Source organism: Fundulus heteroclitus, unplaced genomic scaffold (genome assembly GCF_011125445.2).
Source record: "Fundulus heteroclitus isolate FHET01 unplaced genomic scaffold, MU-UCD_Fhet_4.1 scaffold_107, whole genome shotgun sequence".
NCBI classification, from domain to species: Eukaryota; Metazoa; Chordata; class Actinopteri; order Cyprinodontiformes; family Fundulidae; genus Fundulus; species Fundulus heteroclitus.
The window spans coordinates 589774-607273 of record NW_023396520.1 but is presented as its reverse complement, the minus strand read 5'-3'; the positions used below and the strand labels follow the sequence as shown (position 1 = coordinate 607273).

The window sequence follows — 17500 nt, the reverse complement described above, 5'->3', positions numbered from 1 at the left end:
TCTTGTGCTTTGTGAGTTCCTAGCCTAAGCTGCCATTCGAAGCGGTGACGCCATTGGACCCCTGGAGCTGCATTCTCTTTTTAGAGTGTTGCTCTTGGGGTCAAAAAGAGATCTGATTAGAATACTATTGTATTTAATTGGCTCTCCCTTGTTTACATTTCTGAACCATATTCCCCAACAGATTCACATATTACATTGAAATCAACAGTTACAACAATACTTATGACTGAACAGTGTTCTTTAAGACTGTTTTAGGTATCTCTCTGTTGGCATGCTTTTGGAGCTCATTTGCCCCTTTAAAAGTCACAGATTTTACCTGCATGGATGTCAAATTTTCAATTTTGTTCATAGAAGAACTAAGTTCAGTATCCAGTGAAGCTGCCACCTATAAAAACAAGGAAAGTTTCAGGTGTAAACTGAGAATTTTGTTTCAATAAACTGCTGGCATACACAATCCAACAGTTTTCTAATAATAGGTTCCTTTAGTTAATAAAGACATATAGCGTCTTAATCACAAAAAAAGGTATTTATTCATTTTCTATTTTCTGGTTTTGTCAATTGTTTACTTCTAAAATGACACAAATGCTTGTCCTATGATGTGTGATAAGGATTCATTTGTGCTTTCTGTCTTTATTGTCCTGTTCAGCATGTTTTTCTGTTCTGCAGGTCACGCCATTTTCAAGATCACTTATCACAGTAACCATGACTATAAGGCTCTCTACTTTGAGTCTGACGCTGCTACTGTCAATGAAATTGTGCTCAAGGTGAGTTCCATCTAAATGATGTCCCCTGCAGCTTTTGTACAGTGTTATTTATCCGTTGGTCTGTTTATCTTTTATATTAATTATGGTGTAAAAGACACATTCATACAGGACCTCTTAGTCACTTAGGCACTCTGCCTCTCTGACCCCTATAAATTGTCTGAGTGAGAATGTCAACTGCATAACTTGTGGTAGTATGGGACTGTGTCTGCGCTCTTGTCTTTAACGGGGGATTGATGGCTTAATTGTTAGAATAGAGTGACTGCATCCTGTAAGGTTACAAATTTTGGAATCCAGGAGTGGCAGTCGGATTCCATAGACTCTGGGTCCCTAGAATTCTTCCTAAGGGATAGGTTAAATGTAAAAAAAAATGTCCAAAATTGCAATGACAAATAAAGATTATTATTATTATTATTATTATTATTATTATTATTATTTGATTCTGATTTAGAGCCACTCAAAGTTTCAAACATCTGAGCTTTTGGTCAGAAGGTCGGAATCTCTTGTGTGTAATTCTTAAAATAATCCTTTCAGCATCCATCAACAACTTCTAGACTGATTTAACCTGAGTTCATGTCTGTCCAGCTTAGGAACATTCAAAGCTTTTCTTGCATAGTGTTATTTTTATTTAATTTTTGAGCCCTTAATCAAAGGGCTATTGAAATGTCTAGGGTAGACCTTATGATAAGGATTTATTTTCCCTTTGCTAGGTGAACTACATCCTGGAGTCCCGAGCCAGCACGTCCCGGGCGGATTACTATGCCCAAAAACAACGCAAACTTAGCCGCAGGACAAGCTTTACTTTCCAGAAAGAAAAGAAGACTGGCCAGTAGATGGAGACTGCAGAAACCGCTCTGCTGAGGGCCTGTCTGTGAGAGCACACATTTGGATCCACCTGAGGCCTTTCACTCCAGTGCAAAGAGCATCTTGGATGTATTTTAGGATTTCAGATGCAGAATCTGATGGACAGACCAGTAAAAGACAAGACGAAAGCAGAAGTTGTTCTGCTTCAGTTGGTGCAGGTTGATTTCATAACAAAAGGGAACTTACAGATTGATGTTTGGATAGGTTTACTGCCATGCTGCAGTCAGATGTTTTCTTAATTTACCTCCTCTGTATTTGAGCACTGCTTTTCAGGATGGATTTGAACAGCTTGATCAAGTTAGCCATGTGAACCCAACAAACTTGTTAAAGCTAAATGTTGAATATCAGTTTCACTTCTTTTGTTAACAGATTTGATTCATCACAATTTTTATGTACTGTGTATATACATTTTATAATCAGAAAATGAAATGGTTATAAAGCAAAGCTATATTATTTCACACCTCTGCCTTGGTTCATCCGCATTCTGCAGCCAATGTATTTGGTACTCCTATCTTAAAAGTAGCACTGTCTACATCACGTGTTACATTTGTTCACTGTACTGTTGTAAAAGGCTGTTCATTTTCAATGTGATGTATTCTTTCAGTTAGCAAAATCCTCATCAACACTTAAAGTTCTGATTTAATTTGCATACCTGAATGTCTGTGATTCTGTTGAAAAAAATGTGCATCAGATTACAGTGCAGGAAGTGCAGCTCTTGTTTTATTTCCAGCATGCCGAAAATGGCACATTTTGCTTTGGGTTGTCGATTTTGACTGTGTTTGGCAACAATACCACATGAATAAAATTACTTTAAGATTGTTTAACCACAGTGATCTATACTGCCAGATTCACATGAATGAAATTTTTACTGTAAAATCCATGACTGTACCAAGTGGCGTCACTGCATGAGATTTCTTTGGGAAAACTTAATCTATCAAACTCCTTGACTTGCCAATGAATGCAAATAACATTTTCTCCATTTTTATTAATAACGAGGCTCTCTTTATTTGTTGTATCAGCCTAGCTCCAAAACCAAACTGCACTAATGTCAAACTAACCTTATTCTAAGGTTTCAACGTACTTTGGACATAAAATGTGTTTGAAAGAAATATAGAAATCCATGCATGTGCTGTGATTTATAAAAAAAAAAAATGATGGTCCTGGACATGAGCATTTACAAAATGGGTAAGATTTATTGGTATGAGGCATGGATTCAAATGCACATCTATGCAAATACAAGGAAGGTGCTGTTCTGGGTAACAAAAACCTGCATCATAGCAGGGACACTCTTTGCAATCCGTTTTTGTTCTGTTTTAGTTCACATAATTGGTACTAAAGAACACACACATGGCTACATTATGCCTGTTATTTTTCTGTAATAAGGTGAACAACACATTGAGAGAAGCTTCTCAAGACCAAATCTTTTTTATTATTATTAGCATGTCCTGTCTTAGTGTAGAGTAGCACTAAGAATTGCTGTTTTAATGCCAAAGTGAGTCCAACAGATTTACTTTCACATGTGGAGCATTACTGCTTTTGCTATAGTGCTCTGCTTGAGATATATACACATTGCTCAAAAGAACACTTAAACACAATGTAACTCCAAGTCAATCACACTTCTATGAAATCAAACTGTCCACTTAAGAAGCAATACGGATTGACAATCAATTTTAACTGCTGTTGTGCAAATGGAATAGACAACAGGTGGAAACTAACTATTAGCAAGACACCCCCAATAAAGGAATGGTTCTGCAGGTGGTGACCTCAGACTACTTCTTAGTTCCTATGCTTTCTGGCTAATGTTTTGATAACTTTTGAATGCTGGTGGTGCTTTCACTCTAGTGGTGGCATGAGACAGAGTGTACAACCCACACAAGTGGCTCAGGTAGTGCAGGTCATCCAGGATGGCACATTAATGCGAGCTGTGGCAAGAAGGTTTGCTGTGTCTGTCAGCGTAGTGTCCAGAGCATGGAGGTGCTACAAGGAGATGTGGAGCAAGCCATAGGAGGTCAACAACTCTGCAGTAAGACCACTACCTCTGCCTTTGTGCAAGGAGGAACACGAGGAGCATTGCCAGAGTCCTGCAAAATGACATCCAGCAGGCCACAAATGTGCTCTGCTCAAAAGGGTGGTACCATAAGGTTGGTATGAGGGCCCAGTAGCCACAGGTGGGGGTTTTGCTTACAGCCCAACACCATGCAGGACGTTTTGCATTTGCCAGCAGGGGCGGATCTAGGATTTTTCAAAGGGGGTGCGCACCTAAGGGTCATGGGGTCTAGGGTCGTGCCATCTTTCCTCTTTCACACAAATCTAATTATTCATCTAAGGGTTTTTTAATTGATAATCACGTTAATGGATGAACATAAGCGGAATTAGCAAGATTACATTATTGTAATTGAAAAAGTGTTTTTAAGCCAAAATCTCTTGGTTTTTACAGCATGCACAAGTTTAAAAAGTAGTTTGAAGAGAAAATGATCCTTATCAACAATTAATCAAACAACAATTTTCTTTATTTCCAGAAATTATATTTATACAGAAAATTAAATAAAAAGACCCAAGGACTTAATAACTGTTTGGTATGGTTCAAGTGACAAAGGAGTTTTGAATATACATGTACTTAAGAATATACATGTACTTAAGAACCCAAGGACTTAAGAACTGTTTGGTATGGTTCAAGTGACAAAGGAGTTTTGAATATACATGTATTTTTTAACCAGATAAACTATAATAAGAAAAAAAATGACTTAAAAAGACCCAAGGACTTGGAACACTTTGGTATGGTTCAAGTGATAAAGGACTTTTGAATATATTTTAACAAGATAAACTATGTTACTGAAGCTGCTACCCCCGCGACCCGACCCCGGATAAGCGGAAGAAGACGGACGGACGGACTGACTATGTTGAGAAAAAAAAACTTTAAAGTAAGTTAAACCAATGAACATGTATGGTGAAGTTAAGCTATAATCCTATTATAGAACTGTAAGACTTGACTAAGAATATTGTTGTCTTCTACAACACCTTTAACTTTATGATGACGATGATAATGGGTTTACAAATGTCAACCTTCTGGGATGCTTCTGGGCAAATATGTCTATGATTTCGTTGATGTCTAAATGAATGTCCTTGTGGACATACATAGGTAGCAAAGCCACAAACCTGTCCTGTCCCTTAGTCGACCTTAGCAAAGTTTTCACTGCTTTAAGGCCGGAGTTAACACGTTCCACAGAAGCACTCGTAACAGGTATAACCGACAGAAGGTGAAGAATCATAGAAATGTTTAGGTAGCACTTCATATTTGTTATCCTTAGAATTTCAGGGAGAGAGCTGGGTTTTTCCACTGATGATGACCACTGTGTGTGCCACAACTTCACTTCCTGCCTGAATGTTGATCATCTTTATATGATGTAAAGATATATTTCTCACTCTCATCGCTCATCATATGCAAGTTGCTTGGCAATAGCTTTAAGCCTAGTATGTTTTCATAAAGGAGACCATTCTTAGTTTTAACAATACAACACATGTGGCACTAACAGGTTTAGACTAGACAATACACACTACACAATAACTATTGCATGCGTGTCATTGTCCACTAATTTTGCTTAATTTTTTTTTTAACTTTACACTCTTTTTTTCATTATTTTTCAAAAACTGTGCAACAAAAATAAAATTTTCATAACTTTCCCGTTACTTGAAAAATTTTTCCTAAAATTGCATTACTTTACAACTTTACACAACTTGTGAGAACCCCATGTTTTCTCATTATCATCTCTAGTGCCGGCCCGAGCTTCTTGGGGGCCCTAAGCAGAATTTGATTAGGGGGCCCCCCTCCCACCACTCAGAATCTCCTGTGCTATGATTGATGATGATTGATACAAATGTCACGCTATAATGTTATATCGATTATTATAATAATAATCAAATTGTTTTTATTGATTTTTCATTTTGAAACAAAATACATCCCATTACATACAGAATACATACAGAAAAAAAGAGTTGGACTCAAAATTTACAGCACAAAAACAGCTCAAAAAACACAGACAAACTAATGACAAGACAGATCCTACAACCATACACACCACCCATGTTCCAGTTAAAACTAGATACATATAATTATTATCATTGTGGTTGTTATTGCCATTCAAACTTGAGGGAAAAAAAGGGTGGTGGCAAAGCTGCTAGTTATGCTGAAGCAGATGAAAATTCAGATTCAAACTTTGAAATATCTCTTACTGTTGCCCTGTAAAGTAAATCTAAGATGTTCCAACTTTAGGTGTGGTATCACCTGCTCTACCCATCTTTTGTGAGTTGGCAGTGCTGCCTTTATCCAATTAAATAAAATAAAGCTCCTGGCCAACAATGACGAAAATGCCATTGCTTTCCTTTGACAGTCGTTAATTCTGTTTCCCCCGGTGCCACACCAAAAATGGCTACCAAAGGAAAGGGTTCAATATTTTTCTCGTAAATGGATGAAAAGGTTTTGAAGATTTTGATCCAGAATTTTTTGAGCCTGGGGCAAGACCACAACATATGAGATGTGTTGGCTGGAACATGTTTACATCTAGGGCATGTAGGATCAGCTCCCTGGTAAATTATTGCCAATTTGTCCCTTGTGAAATTAAGTCTATGTACCACATTAAACTGTGTTAGTCCATGTCTAACACATACAGACGAAGAATGTATGTGTTCTACTGCCCACATCCATTCATTTTCTGATATCTCCAGCTCTAATTCTTCCTCCCATTTCCTTTTTATGTGGTCAAGGGATGGGGAAGCCACTCTCTGGATATTTACATAAAGCATAGACACTGACCCCTTAATAGTCAGATTCATATCCAATAGCCCATTGGCTACTGCGGTGATTCAAAAGAATGTCTTTTTCACAAAGTCTCGGATCTGAAAATATCTGAAATAGTTAGTTTTTAAGGGGATTCCATATTCCTTTCCAGCTGAGCAGCAGACATAAGTACACCATCTTTAACCAGATTTTTAACAGATTCCACCCTAGCTCTATACCATTCCTTAAATGCTGTTCCCCCCAGAGCTGGAGAGAACAGGTGATTGCCATAAACGGGAGCAGACAGGAGGCATTTCTGTTTTTAAAATGAGTTATGAATTGGACCCAGATTTTTATATAGTTTTATACAACAGGGTTATTTGTGTATAGGTGCTTGCTTAGGGGCAGAGGGGTACAAATCAGGGAACACAGGGATATTGGACTAGGTGCATATCTTTCCATATGTACCCATACTGGGGTTTCCTCATCATCTAACTGCGAGACCTAAAATAGCAATTTATGTAGATTAGCTGCCCCCGGATTAAATGTATATAATTTGGTAGAGCTAGGCCCCCCTCCTGTCTCTGTCTCTCTAGAAACTCTCTTCTTATCCGGGGGACTGTTTTTTTCATATAAAGGTAAATGTACATTTATTTAATTTAAAAAAAAAGATGTAGGAATAAAAATTGGTATTGTCTGAAATAAGAACAGGAACTGGCATTATGATAATTTTGAGTTTATTTTACCTGCCAATAATATTGGGAGAGATGACCACCTTTCCATGTCTGATTTTGCCTTATCCGCTGTTACTTTAAAATTATGCTTAAACAAATCTTTATATGTGCTTGTTACCGCAACACCTAAATATGTGAATTTGTCTTTCATGGTTGTAAAAGGATAGGCCTGGAATGATAGTCTCCTCGACTGGGAAAAACACTTTTTTCTAGATTAATTTTATAACGTGAAAACCTCCTGAAGTTTTCAATAATGAGGAGAACCACCGAAATGCTTGTGGAAGGATTTGACAGAAAAAGGAGAAGTTTATGATTTTGCATCCCCCTGCGTATTCCCCCCAGTTCAGCAGCATTCCTCAACATTATTGGAAGGGGCTCGTTTGCCGCATCAAAGAGCAGGGGTGACAGAGGACACCCCTGTCTTGTTTCCCCGAAACAGAAGGAATAGGTCAGATATTATGTTATTCGTTCTTGCCATACCTTGGGGATTCGCATATATTAACTCAGTCCACAAACGAAATTTAAGACCAAATCCGAATCTCTCAAAGGTGTGAAACAAATTAAGATACTCTATTCTATCAAAGGCTTTGTGGGCATCTAGGGATATTACAATCTCTTGATCAGCAGTGTATATCACATTAAAAAGGCGACGGGGATTACTGGGATGTTGTTAACCAGCAACAAATCCTGTGTGGTCAGGATGTATTATATTACTTATAACAGGCTCAATCCTTGCTACTAGTACGTTGGTTAATATCCCATAATCACATCCGAGTAGACTCACTTGACAAAATTATTCACATCTAAGTGGATCTTTGTTTTTCTTAAGGATCGCCGAAATCATAGTCTGTGACTGTAGCAAATAGTATAAATGAATACAGTGAGGTTATTTATTAATAAAAAATAAATTAATAGATGATACAAAAAATACTTCAATCTTTTTTAAACTTTTCAATACAAACTGTCACAAAACATATTAAATACATTTTTTCATCATCATTCATTCATTCATTTATATCACTTGTTTAAGTTATTGAATTGTTAATTGTAAAAAAAAATAAATAAAAATAAAAAAAAGTTGGGGGCCCCCCTGGCCTCCTTGTTCGCTTTTGCCTCGGGCCGGCCCTGGTTATCTCATTATTATCGATCATCATACCTTTTTTCTGTGGGGAGAATATAAGATTAAGGTTGATCCATACTCCAATCTGGAAGGTGGCAGTAATGCACCTAAAAGTTGTTTGCCAACCACCATAAAAAAGGAAGAAGAAGAAGCTCTATTTGTTGTGGCTGTTTCTCAATTCACGAGAACGCGAGTCCGTACTCGCGTTCTCGTCAAGTCTGTTCTCGGTAAGAACACAGGAAGAGCTGTGTGAAGCTGACACCCCACCCACAGAAAAAACTCATTTAAATAGACGGAATGGTTAGTGCTTCGTTTGTGCAAGTTTGTGCCGTTAAAATTAGCGTTTGTGCTGTTTTGGTTTTGTAGATATAGGGCTTGGGATCCGCGTTGCATTGTGGGACGTGGCGGCCATGTTGATGGCAACGCAACGTTAAAATACCTCTGACATAACGTTGTTGAACGAAGAGACGTAGAAGTAGAGTTGAGAAAGAATAGATAGAAAAAATATGTAAAAATCCCGAAAAGGATCTGAAATTTACTGGGACACATTAAATAGAGAAGCCAGGGACCGGTATGTTGACAAAATCAGCATTATTATGGAGCGCCGACAACGACTTGTTGCCACTGTTTTGCATATCGGACGTCTTCAGCTGCCTTGTTTGTGGTGTGAGCGCCTATACTTCATAAAAGTTCCAAAGCTACAAATCCTTGGAGTCTCATGTGCAGTTTACGAATGGATGGGTTCAGGAGCGGCAAATCATAAGCCAGCAAGCAGTGGGAACACAGTGATTCACACAAAGGTAAGCTGTGCTCAGACGGCCTCTGGCACCTGCTAACCGTTAGTGCTAACAACCACTCACGCATGTAATGTACTTTTAACTAGCTGCTATGTGTTTCAAAGGTTTAGTTAGTAACGTTAACTGCCAACCCTCCCTAAACCCTCCGGGTTTCTCACATATTTAAGCCTTTTCCCGCTGCCGTTTTAGTATTTATGTGCTTGTATGTGGTGTTGTGGCTGAAGGAAAGAAACAATGTAGGCTATAAAATAAAACCGTGCATCTTTAACTTACCAGAATGAAAATGGAGGGAACACACTCTCATTGACATCGGGATACTGTGGAAAGTTATGATCGGTAGTCTTAAAGCCGCGATCCAAGCGAGCCGACGACTCTTTGTTATCTCTGACACTTGTTCTCCGTGGTTGCGCCTCCAGGCAGGAAAGCGGTGGAAAGTTAACCCATTTTCTATGTTTTTCCCATGGCGATCATGTGTTGCGCTGTTACAGCCCACAACACAGCAACGGTTTACCATGGTTGAAATCAAGTTAAGCTAAAATTAATCAAATTAAAACACGGGTGAGAGACGGAGTACAGTACGCGGTAGTCATAGGCAGTAGTCTGAGTAGCGGCGGCGGGGCATTCAATATGGCAGCCACACAAAGTAATACGTCATGACGCCCAAGCCCCCAGTTTTATTATTATTATTTTTTTTTTTTATGTTGGCGAGACGCTACCACCACGCCTAGCCGCGGCCGCCGCCTCGCCAAGCCGCAGCCGCCGCCTCGCCAGTTTTATTATTATTATTATTATTATTTTTTATTTATTTTTTTTATGTTGGCGAGACGCTACCACCACGCCTAGCCGCGGCCGCCGCCTCGCCAAGTCGCAGCCGCCGCCTCGCCAGTTTTATTATTATTATTATTATTTTTTTTTTTTTTTTTTTTATGTTGGCGAGACGCTACCGCCACCGCCTCACCAAGCCGCAGCCGCCGCCGCGGTAGAGTCTCGCCAACATAAAAAATTAAAAATAAAAAAAATAATTAAATAAATAATAATATTAATAATAATAATAATAATAATAAAACTCGATATGCTTGCATGTTTATTTGACGTTAACACGCGGTTCTTTGTTGTTGCTTTCGCGCGTGCATATAGTGAATGGCAGGGCAAAAACACATGGAGTTCTCGCGGTAAAGCGAGACTTGTGTGTGTGCGGCCCGTGAGCTCTTGCAATTGCAAGTGCGGTATTTCCCCCACAGACCCCCAGGGCGGCCGAGAAAACCTTTGTTCGACCTGAAATGACTCATTTAATCATCCAAAACGGTATGAAACACATTAATTAACTGAAAAATGTTGCATAGTATGCCTTTAACGTAGCGCTTTATTTTGAAGCGGCGGGCTAGGATGACGTCATTGGCTGAAATTAAAATTCATAATATCTCCGAAACCAAAGCAGCACAAACGATAATTTTAACTGCACAAACCTGCACAAACGAAGCACTAAAAAAAGTAGCCCAGTTTGGTCGGATTCGAAACAAAATGGGGAGATGGTGAACTCTGGATGACCTTAACAAATATTCTTTAATATCTCCAAAATCAAAACAGCACAAACGCTAATTTCAACGGCACAAACCTGCACAAACGAGGCACTAACCATTCCGTCTATTTAACTGAGTTAATAGAGCTCACAGGAAGATCGGACTTGTGGTCAAAATGGTGGCCATTTTGACCACATTGCATCATGGGTAATGTGGTCCGTCACGTCCCGAATTAATGCCGTTTTTGTCACGTCCCGTAATGGCATAACATACCCCCCTTTAGCTTTGAAGAGTGGGATGCTGGTCACAGTATTTAAAGCTACAACCGAGTCCATTCTGGCGTGACGAAAATCCGTTGTGCATGAGTGGAACAACCTAATAGTCTTTCTAGTAGTCCTTCGGGATTCATGCAGCTCAGTTCATCATCCAAGAGGAGGACAAAAACAAAGCATTCATTGTGCCAGGGTCAGTGACCTAGCCTGGGCAGACTAAGCTATAGCTAGTACTTCCTATTGGCTAATGAGGCAAACAATAAATGAAAAAAAAAGGAAAATGCAAACTTCACAATCACCGTTGTCGATACATTCATTGGTCATCGGGTTTGAACTTTGAACCAAAGAAAGGAGAGAGGGAAAAAGGGAAAGGAAAGAGACAGCGGTTCGTAGTCTAATCAGCTTGTGGCCTTTGAGGAGCTGATGTTACGAACCTGGGGGCGACGAAGGTGTCAATCCTAGTTTGCAACTGTTTGATCTGCTTGAATGCTGCATACGCCATCGCAGTAGTGATGGCCCATCCAAATACAAGGAGAACCACAATAATGGTCATAATGTGAGTGTCGGTCGACTCTGTAGCTCTGGGGAAGCGAAGCAGAGGGACCGAGCTCAACTCTGATGGAGTGAGACTGAATTTAATCAGCTGGGTGCCTGCAAGTAAAAGCTGTCTTTCAATGCCGACATCAATGCTGAAATTGTATCCCTTAAAGACATCTATTATTTCAATCTCTGAGTCATATTTGTCAACGTCAAGGTGATGCAGAACCATGTTTCCAATGTGGACTACAGCACCTTGAGGTGGGGAACAGAAAATGGTTTGGTTGGGCAGTTTTAGTCTAGTAACTGTGTCGTGCTGCTCGTAAGATAACAGGGCTTCTGCCTCTGGGGTACTAACGAGCCAGCGGTTACCTGCCCGCTCAATTTTGGTTTCCACACCTGCATCTTTAAGGGTCATTCTAGCCTGACAGTTTTGTTCAGGGGATTCATTCCTTAGACCACACAGGTAATTGGTAACGTCTCTGATAAATGGGTTGCTTGGACATACCCAGTGGATGTCTTTGGTTTTGGTACACAAATCCAAATTAGGGACTAAATAAAGTTTGGGGTCAGCATCATGATAGGCCAATATTGAGAGGGTTTGTTGGTGTACGTGGGTCTCACCTTGCCAAAAATCGACATTCAATTTTGATTTAAGCCTATACACATTAGCTCTTTCAATGATGGGAAGGTTTAGCATAAATCCTATCTCCAAGTTGTCAGGATTTACAAATATTGGAATTGCACTACCTAGGCTGTATGCCAGGTGTGTTTGTGGTGGTTGCAGTGTGTCACTAGAGGCAGATTTGAGAACCTTTTCAACCAAATCTACTGGTACCAGGTACGGAGGAATCCGTCCTTTAGCAAGGCTATTTATGGATGAACTAACCTCTCGAGTGAGGTCCTACATTAAGTTTCTAACCACCTGAGTATATATCATGTCATTCTTTACCACTTCTGTGAGCGTTTCCAAAGCAATGCATGGTGTTATGGCTGAGTGTGAAATAATAGACGTGAAGTTATGTATGGACACTTGCTTTATTAGTGCATGTTTAAAGTGTCCTGATTGAAAATGCACTTGTCCTATTTAATGCTATGCATTGTTCTCTTCGGCAGGGCGAAGTTAGGCTCCGTTCCCTGTGAGGAGAGTTTAGTGGACGGTTTAGTTTGGTTCGCTTGAACCCATGTGTACTCTGGACTTTGCACGCTGGCTTCTAGGTTCTTTCGAGGCCACGCGAAAGTCGTTCGGAGACGGTCTTTTAAGTCAGCGACGCACTGGTGTGCCGTGTAGACGGTTGTCACACTGACGTCTTCGAGCTGGTAGATGAGATTCAGGGGAAGTGTCCTTTGTCTTCCTGTCATCATCTGGAAAAGTGTCACCCCTGTGGAGCACGGTGAGGTAGAGCGGATTAGCATTAGGACCAGGGGAAGCTTTATGTCCTGGTCCCTGCCATGGCTGCTGGCATGTTCCTTTGACACGCTGACCACGGTGCAGTTCATTCGCTCCACCTGTCCGGATGACTGTGGGCGGTAGGGGATGTGGAATTTAACTTCCCCGCCCAACATGTCAGAAAGCACAGTCAGGATGTTTGACGTGAAATGCGTTCCTCTGTCCGGGTCAATGGACAGGGGAAGGCCCCACCGGCTGAAAACGTGATTTAGCAGCAGGGCTGCTGTGGTGACAGCGGTGTCATTCGGTGCTGGCAAACATTCGACCCATTCTGTGAAACTGCCTGTTATTGTCAAAAGATATCTGTTACCTCTTGACAATTTGGGGACTGGACCAATCCAGTCAGTCTGCAAATGTGACCACGGAAATATAACCCCTCTTCGCTGAAGCAGGGCTCGGTCTGGCGGTCGTGTGGGTTGTTGTCCTGGGCCGTTGAAGGCCGGGACTTCACCTGTTGGAGAGTTTTCAGATTAGCTTTGCAGCTTCTGTGTTCTCCTACTGGTGAGTCGTGGATATGTGTCAATGTGATCCCAAGTTCGTTTGAATCTTTGGGCTGAATGGGCTGAAACTCATAAAACAGCTCCTTAAGTGCTGTTTCCTCTGTTTCAGTGGTCAGTGCATCAGCTTTTCCCAGCTGTTGCATGATTTCTGTTTCGAAGCCAGGGTAGGGCTCAGTGGGTGAGTCCCGGTCCTCTGGTTGATTTGGTGCTGGTTCTGTTGGGTTGGTTGCTATCGCATACACCAACAGATTTCCTTCAGCTTCAAGTGTTGCACCACAAATGGATCCAGCAGGCAGAGCTTCATGTCGCCTGATTTGGATCATGTTGGAAGGAAAAGTAAACACTGTGTCTGGAGAGTCCTGTCTGCCGGTCAAGGATAAGGGCAGGTCTCCGATGACGGGAATGCTCAGCTCAAAGTCGTGGAAAGAGCTTTCGATGAGCACCCCGAGAGGTTTCTTCGCCACCACTTGGATCGGCATGTGGGTTGGATTCTCCACTAACAGGTAAGCTGAGCGGTTGTTCAGCTCAAACAGGGGTGTGCCCCGGATGACCAGGTTGGATTCCTGGAAATAAGAAAGGGGTTGGAAGAAAACCTGTGGGCTCTGTATTTGTTGTCCTTTCAGGATGGCTAATCTGATAGTTACACCTGCAGTCTGTGGTGGTATTACCATGTTTGTCTCGCTAGCCACCTGGCAAGCCTGTGGGATGGTTTGCCCTGATCGCATGGCTTCAGGGGGGCTGTTGTGGGAGTTTTGGGTGGAATATTAAACAATAGTAACTGAGTTCCCATCTTTACTAAATGACGAGACGGTGGTATAACGTTCCAGCACTTTTATTGAGAAACAGAGCAGAGGTCACATAGATGGAAAGTAATCGCACCCCACGGTTCCGCTGCGGTCTCTGTCTGCCCTGTCTCTGCCTGCCTCGCTTTTCGGGCTTCCCCTAATACTGCACCGTGGCCTTCCCATGAGACAAAACAAAGACAGTCTATCGTAAACAATCAGTATCCCTCAGCAGCTGCAGCATTTGGCCTTGCAATCAGAAAACAGTGGATCTCATACACAGACATCAGGTCTCCAGGCCTCCTCTGTCCGAGTGGTGTGAGGCCATAGTGACTTCAGAATAATAATTCTTATAACATTCCTCTCTTTTTTTTTTGATGATGGCGTCGTCAGCATCAAGACAAAACAAGATGACCCACCACTTGAAAATGTGAACAAAACACAGAGGAACCATTTCTGTAAACTCGTAAAGTGGGACCCAAAGGGTTCCCGTGTTGGAACCGGGTAGTGCTGGAACTTTTAGTACAGATCAACATGAATGCTTCATAGAGCTTTAACACACAAGATCAAAGGTTTAGCTTTTGTCCACAATTTAGGATTCATCTAATTAGGTAAGGCCTGTTTTAGGTACCTATGCGCACATTATTTTAAAATTACATTAGACTATGGTAAGCTAAACCCTGTTAATTAACCAAGGTCGAATCCGTCTACTCTTTACCCACCCTGAATACCCTCCTACTCCTTTCTCCACTCACCCCTACGATGGACAATAATCCACCACTCCAAACTTACAACACCAGGAGCAAAGGCAGGAGAGGTTCAGTGCGGGCAGGGGAAACGCCAGAAAAAGCTACCCCTAGGGGGCAGTAAAAACTGGCAAGCCTCCCCCCCAGGGAAATCTGCTCTCGGCCAATCTGAGCCTGAAAACCCTGTATTGAATCTAAGTGTTATCATTACCAGCTAATATTAAAGGATCTTTAGAGCCAATCCGATCCTGGTTCTTCCCATATCAAATCAAAAGGTGCATAAACCATAGATCCTTGTGTGTCTGAAGCAAACAGTTTCCAATTTTTCATAACCCCATATTGATCAACATGATGTAACATTAAACTGTAGATCTCATAACACAAAAAAATCAAACATGTGAGTCAGTGGAACAGAGCAGTTAAACAAACAGCAACACAATATGAGAAGAGTTCTAAACGTCAAGAACGCAAAGTTAAGAAAGCCTTCAGGCCATTCAGGCACAAGGCAGAAAATAATCTAATCGCGCTTAGGGTCTCTTCAGGCAACTCCTCCCGTTGAAGAATAAGGAATCAAAGTTCTCTGGCTTCTTCATCCCCAGTCCTCTTCTGGTTCCTCCACGCAGGCTGGACGATTGAGCTGGATGGTAATAAGTGTTCAGTTCTGGATGGGCACTGAGCATTTTATTTTGCATTTCTCTCTAATAAAACACTTTGTGAAGATGGTCTGCAGACACGAGTCCTTGTTCCCACTAGAGAACAGAAACAAGGTGTAATTAGTGTTCTTATCAAAAAAAAAACCTTTCATGTGTCATTTATTAAACATCCTCCAAGCACTTTCACATTCAAGATATTTCTGTGCACAATTATTTAGCTCTCAGAATTCTGCAATTTAATTATTAGTTAAAAGAGTAATCTTTAAGTTCAAATGTATCTGCAGTAAATTCATAATAATTCTTAACAGAATGCTTTCAATGTGTGTCTTAACTGTTGTTGTCTGACAGTTGAAGTTCTCTGCAACATAAGTTCATCAACATATTCGTTTCATGACATTTCCCATTTATTTTGAAAACCCAACTGAGAAAAAGAAAGCCTTTCCCTGTGAAAGCCTTTTCCCTCTCTCCCTCTTTTTTTTTTTTTTTTTTTTAAAGAAAGCGAGGTGCTGTTCTGCACAGAAAAGACAAAATATTTATACCATGCTGTTACTGTTCAAGGACGCCATGGTTTTACAAACAAAGCAATGAGAGAGAACAGGAGCTTTTGAAAACGCTCTAACATTGTAGAACAACTAAAGCTACTTAAGCAAATCAGAATTAGTTCCCAAATTAATCCTAAAATAAAGTAAACCTTACATTGTGTACATTGTGATTATTTATTTATTTATCTTCTTGAACCGAGGATTGAGGACTTTGATTAAGAAGTTGTTGGATGAACGCGTCTCTGCGTTCCTATTTGTCTAGGCCTCTGCAATCTGATCTATGATCTATGTATTCTGAGTGCCTGGTCAGGAAAGGTTAAGGTTCTCTGAAGCTTTCTGTTTTCAGCAACCCTGAAAACCCAGAACCCTTTACAGTCAGTGTTAGGTGTCAGATGACATGTGGGACCACCTTGTCGTCCCTCTGGTTCCACCAGCTGTGTCAAGTCCACAGCAGCTCGTCCTGGGTGCCATGCCCCAGGGGTCTCCACACCCCCCTGTGTGGAACGTCTCTCATTGTAAGGATCTCACCTTATGTCCCGTTCAAAACAGGAGTTCCAATGTGGGGTGTCTTTGCTGCTTTAATGTTCCTCAGAGAAAAACCTTCATTCATTGATACCACCTTCAAGCTGTTACCCTTTTATCATCACAGCCCCCCAACCATCCTGACCAGATCCAAAATGTCCCCAGAATTTAATCTAATTAAATTAATCTTACTTATTTTTTGTATGTAAGACGATAACCATTAAATTATCCTGATCTAAAAGCCCTCAGGTTAACAGGTTAACTGGTTAAAAAGACCTTTGAGTTATTTGTGTTCTAGTTGAAAGATATTAAATCTCCATAAATATTGTAACCATTGTACCCTGATGCTTTAATCCTAAATTTACCCATGTTAGTTAGTAGGATGTGTCATTATGCTAATTTTATTGCAACATTACCCATTTTAGCCAGTAACCTTTCTTTGCGTTTTATTGATGCCTGCCAGAGTAGCAGAAATCAGCTTACTCTTAAGATGTTCATTAAATGAAATGCTATTTAAAAGTTCAGATTACTCTACCTATATAGTGAAAACTAATTCATTCATTTATTTATTAAACTGTTGATATAATACCCACTTAATTTATTAAGTTGCTCCATGATTCCATCAAGGTGCTTCTATAAAAGTTTTCACCTTTACATAATCTTAATGTGTTTCGTAATGTGTGTTTTGTTTTAATTGTGTACAACAAAATCTGAAGTGAAATGCATGAAGTCGTGTCTGCAGAACTCATCTGTGTTTGTTGTCGAAGGTTGTCCGATGCCTCAGTCATAGTCCTTCATTGTCCTTTTCCAGTCCAATGTCTAAATTCAGCAGCCCAACATTCTCCTTCTCATCAAGAGTCCATCCTCCAGTCCTCACGCCTGCAAACAGAATGAATTCTGCCAGCATTTTTTGCCAAAGAAAACCG

The 17500-nt window shown here is 40.6% G+C and overlaps 1 protein-coding gene across 2 annotated transcripts in view; it reads left to right on the top strand.

Moving 5' to 3' along the window:
• Positions 1-2458, top strand: part of mapkap1 (MAPK associated protein 1) — a 99703-nt gene extending 97245 nt beyond the window's left edge. For both annotated transcript variants that reach the window (XM_036128679.1, XM_036128680.1), the window contains exons 11-12: positions 667-764; positions 1472-2458. In XM_036128679.1, the coding sequence (XP_035984572.1) occupies positions 667-764; positions 1472-1594 (221 nt within the window). In that variant the 3' untranslated portion in view covers positions 1595-2458. The remainder of the gene's footprint in view (positions 1-666; positions 765-1471) is intronic.
• The last annotated feature ends 15042 nt before the right edge of the window (positions 2459-17500 follow it).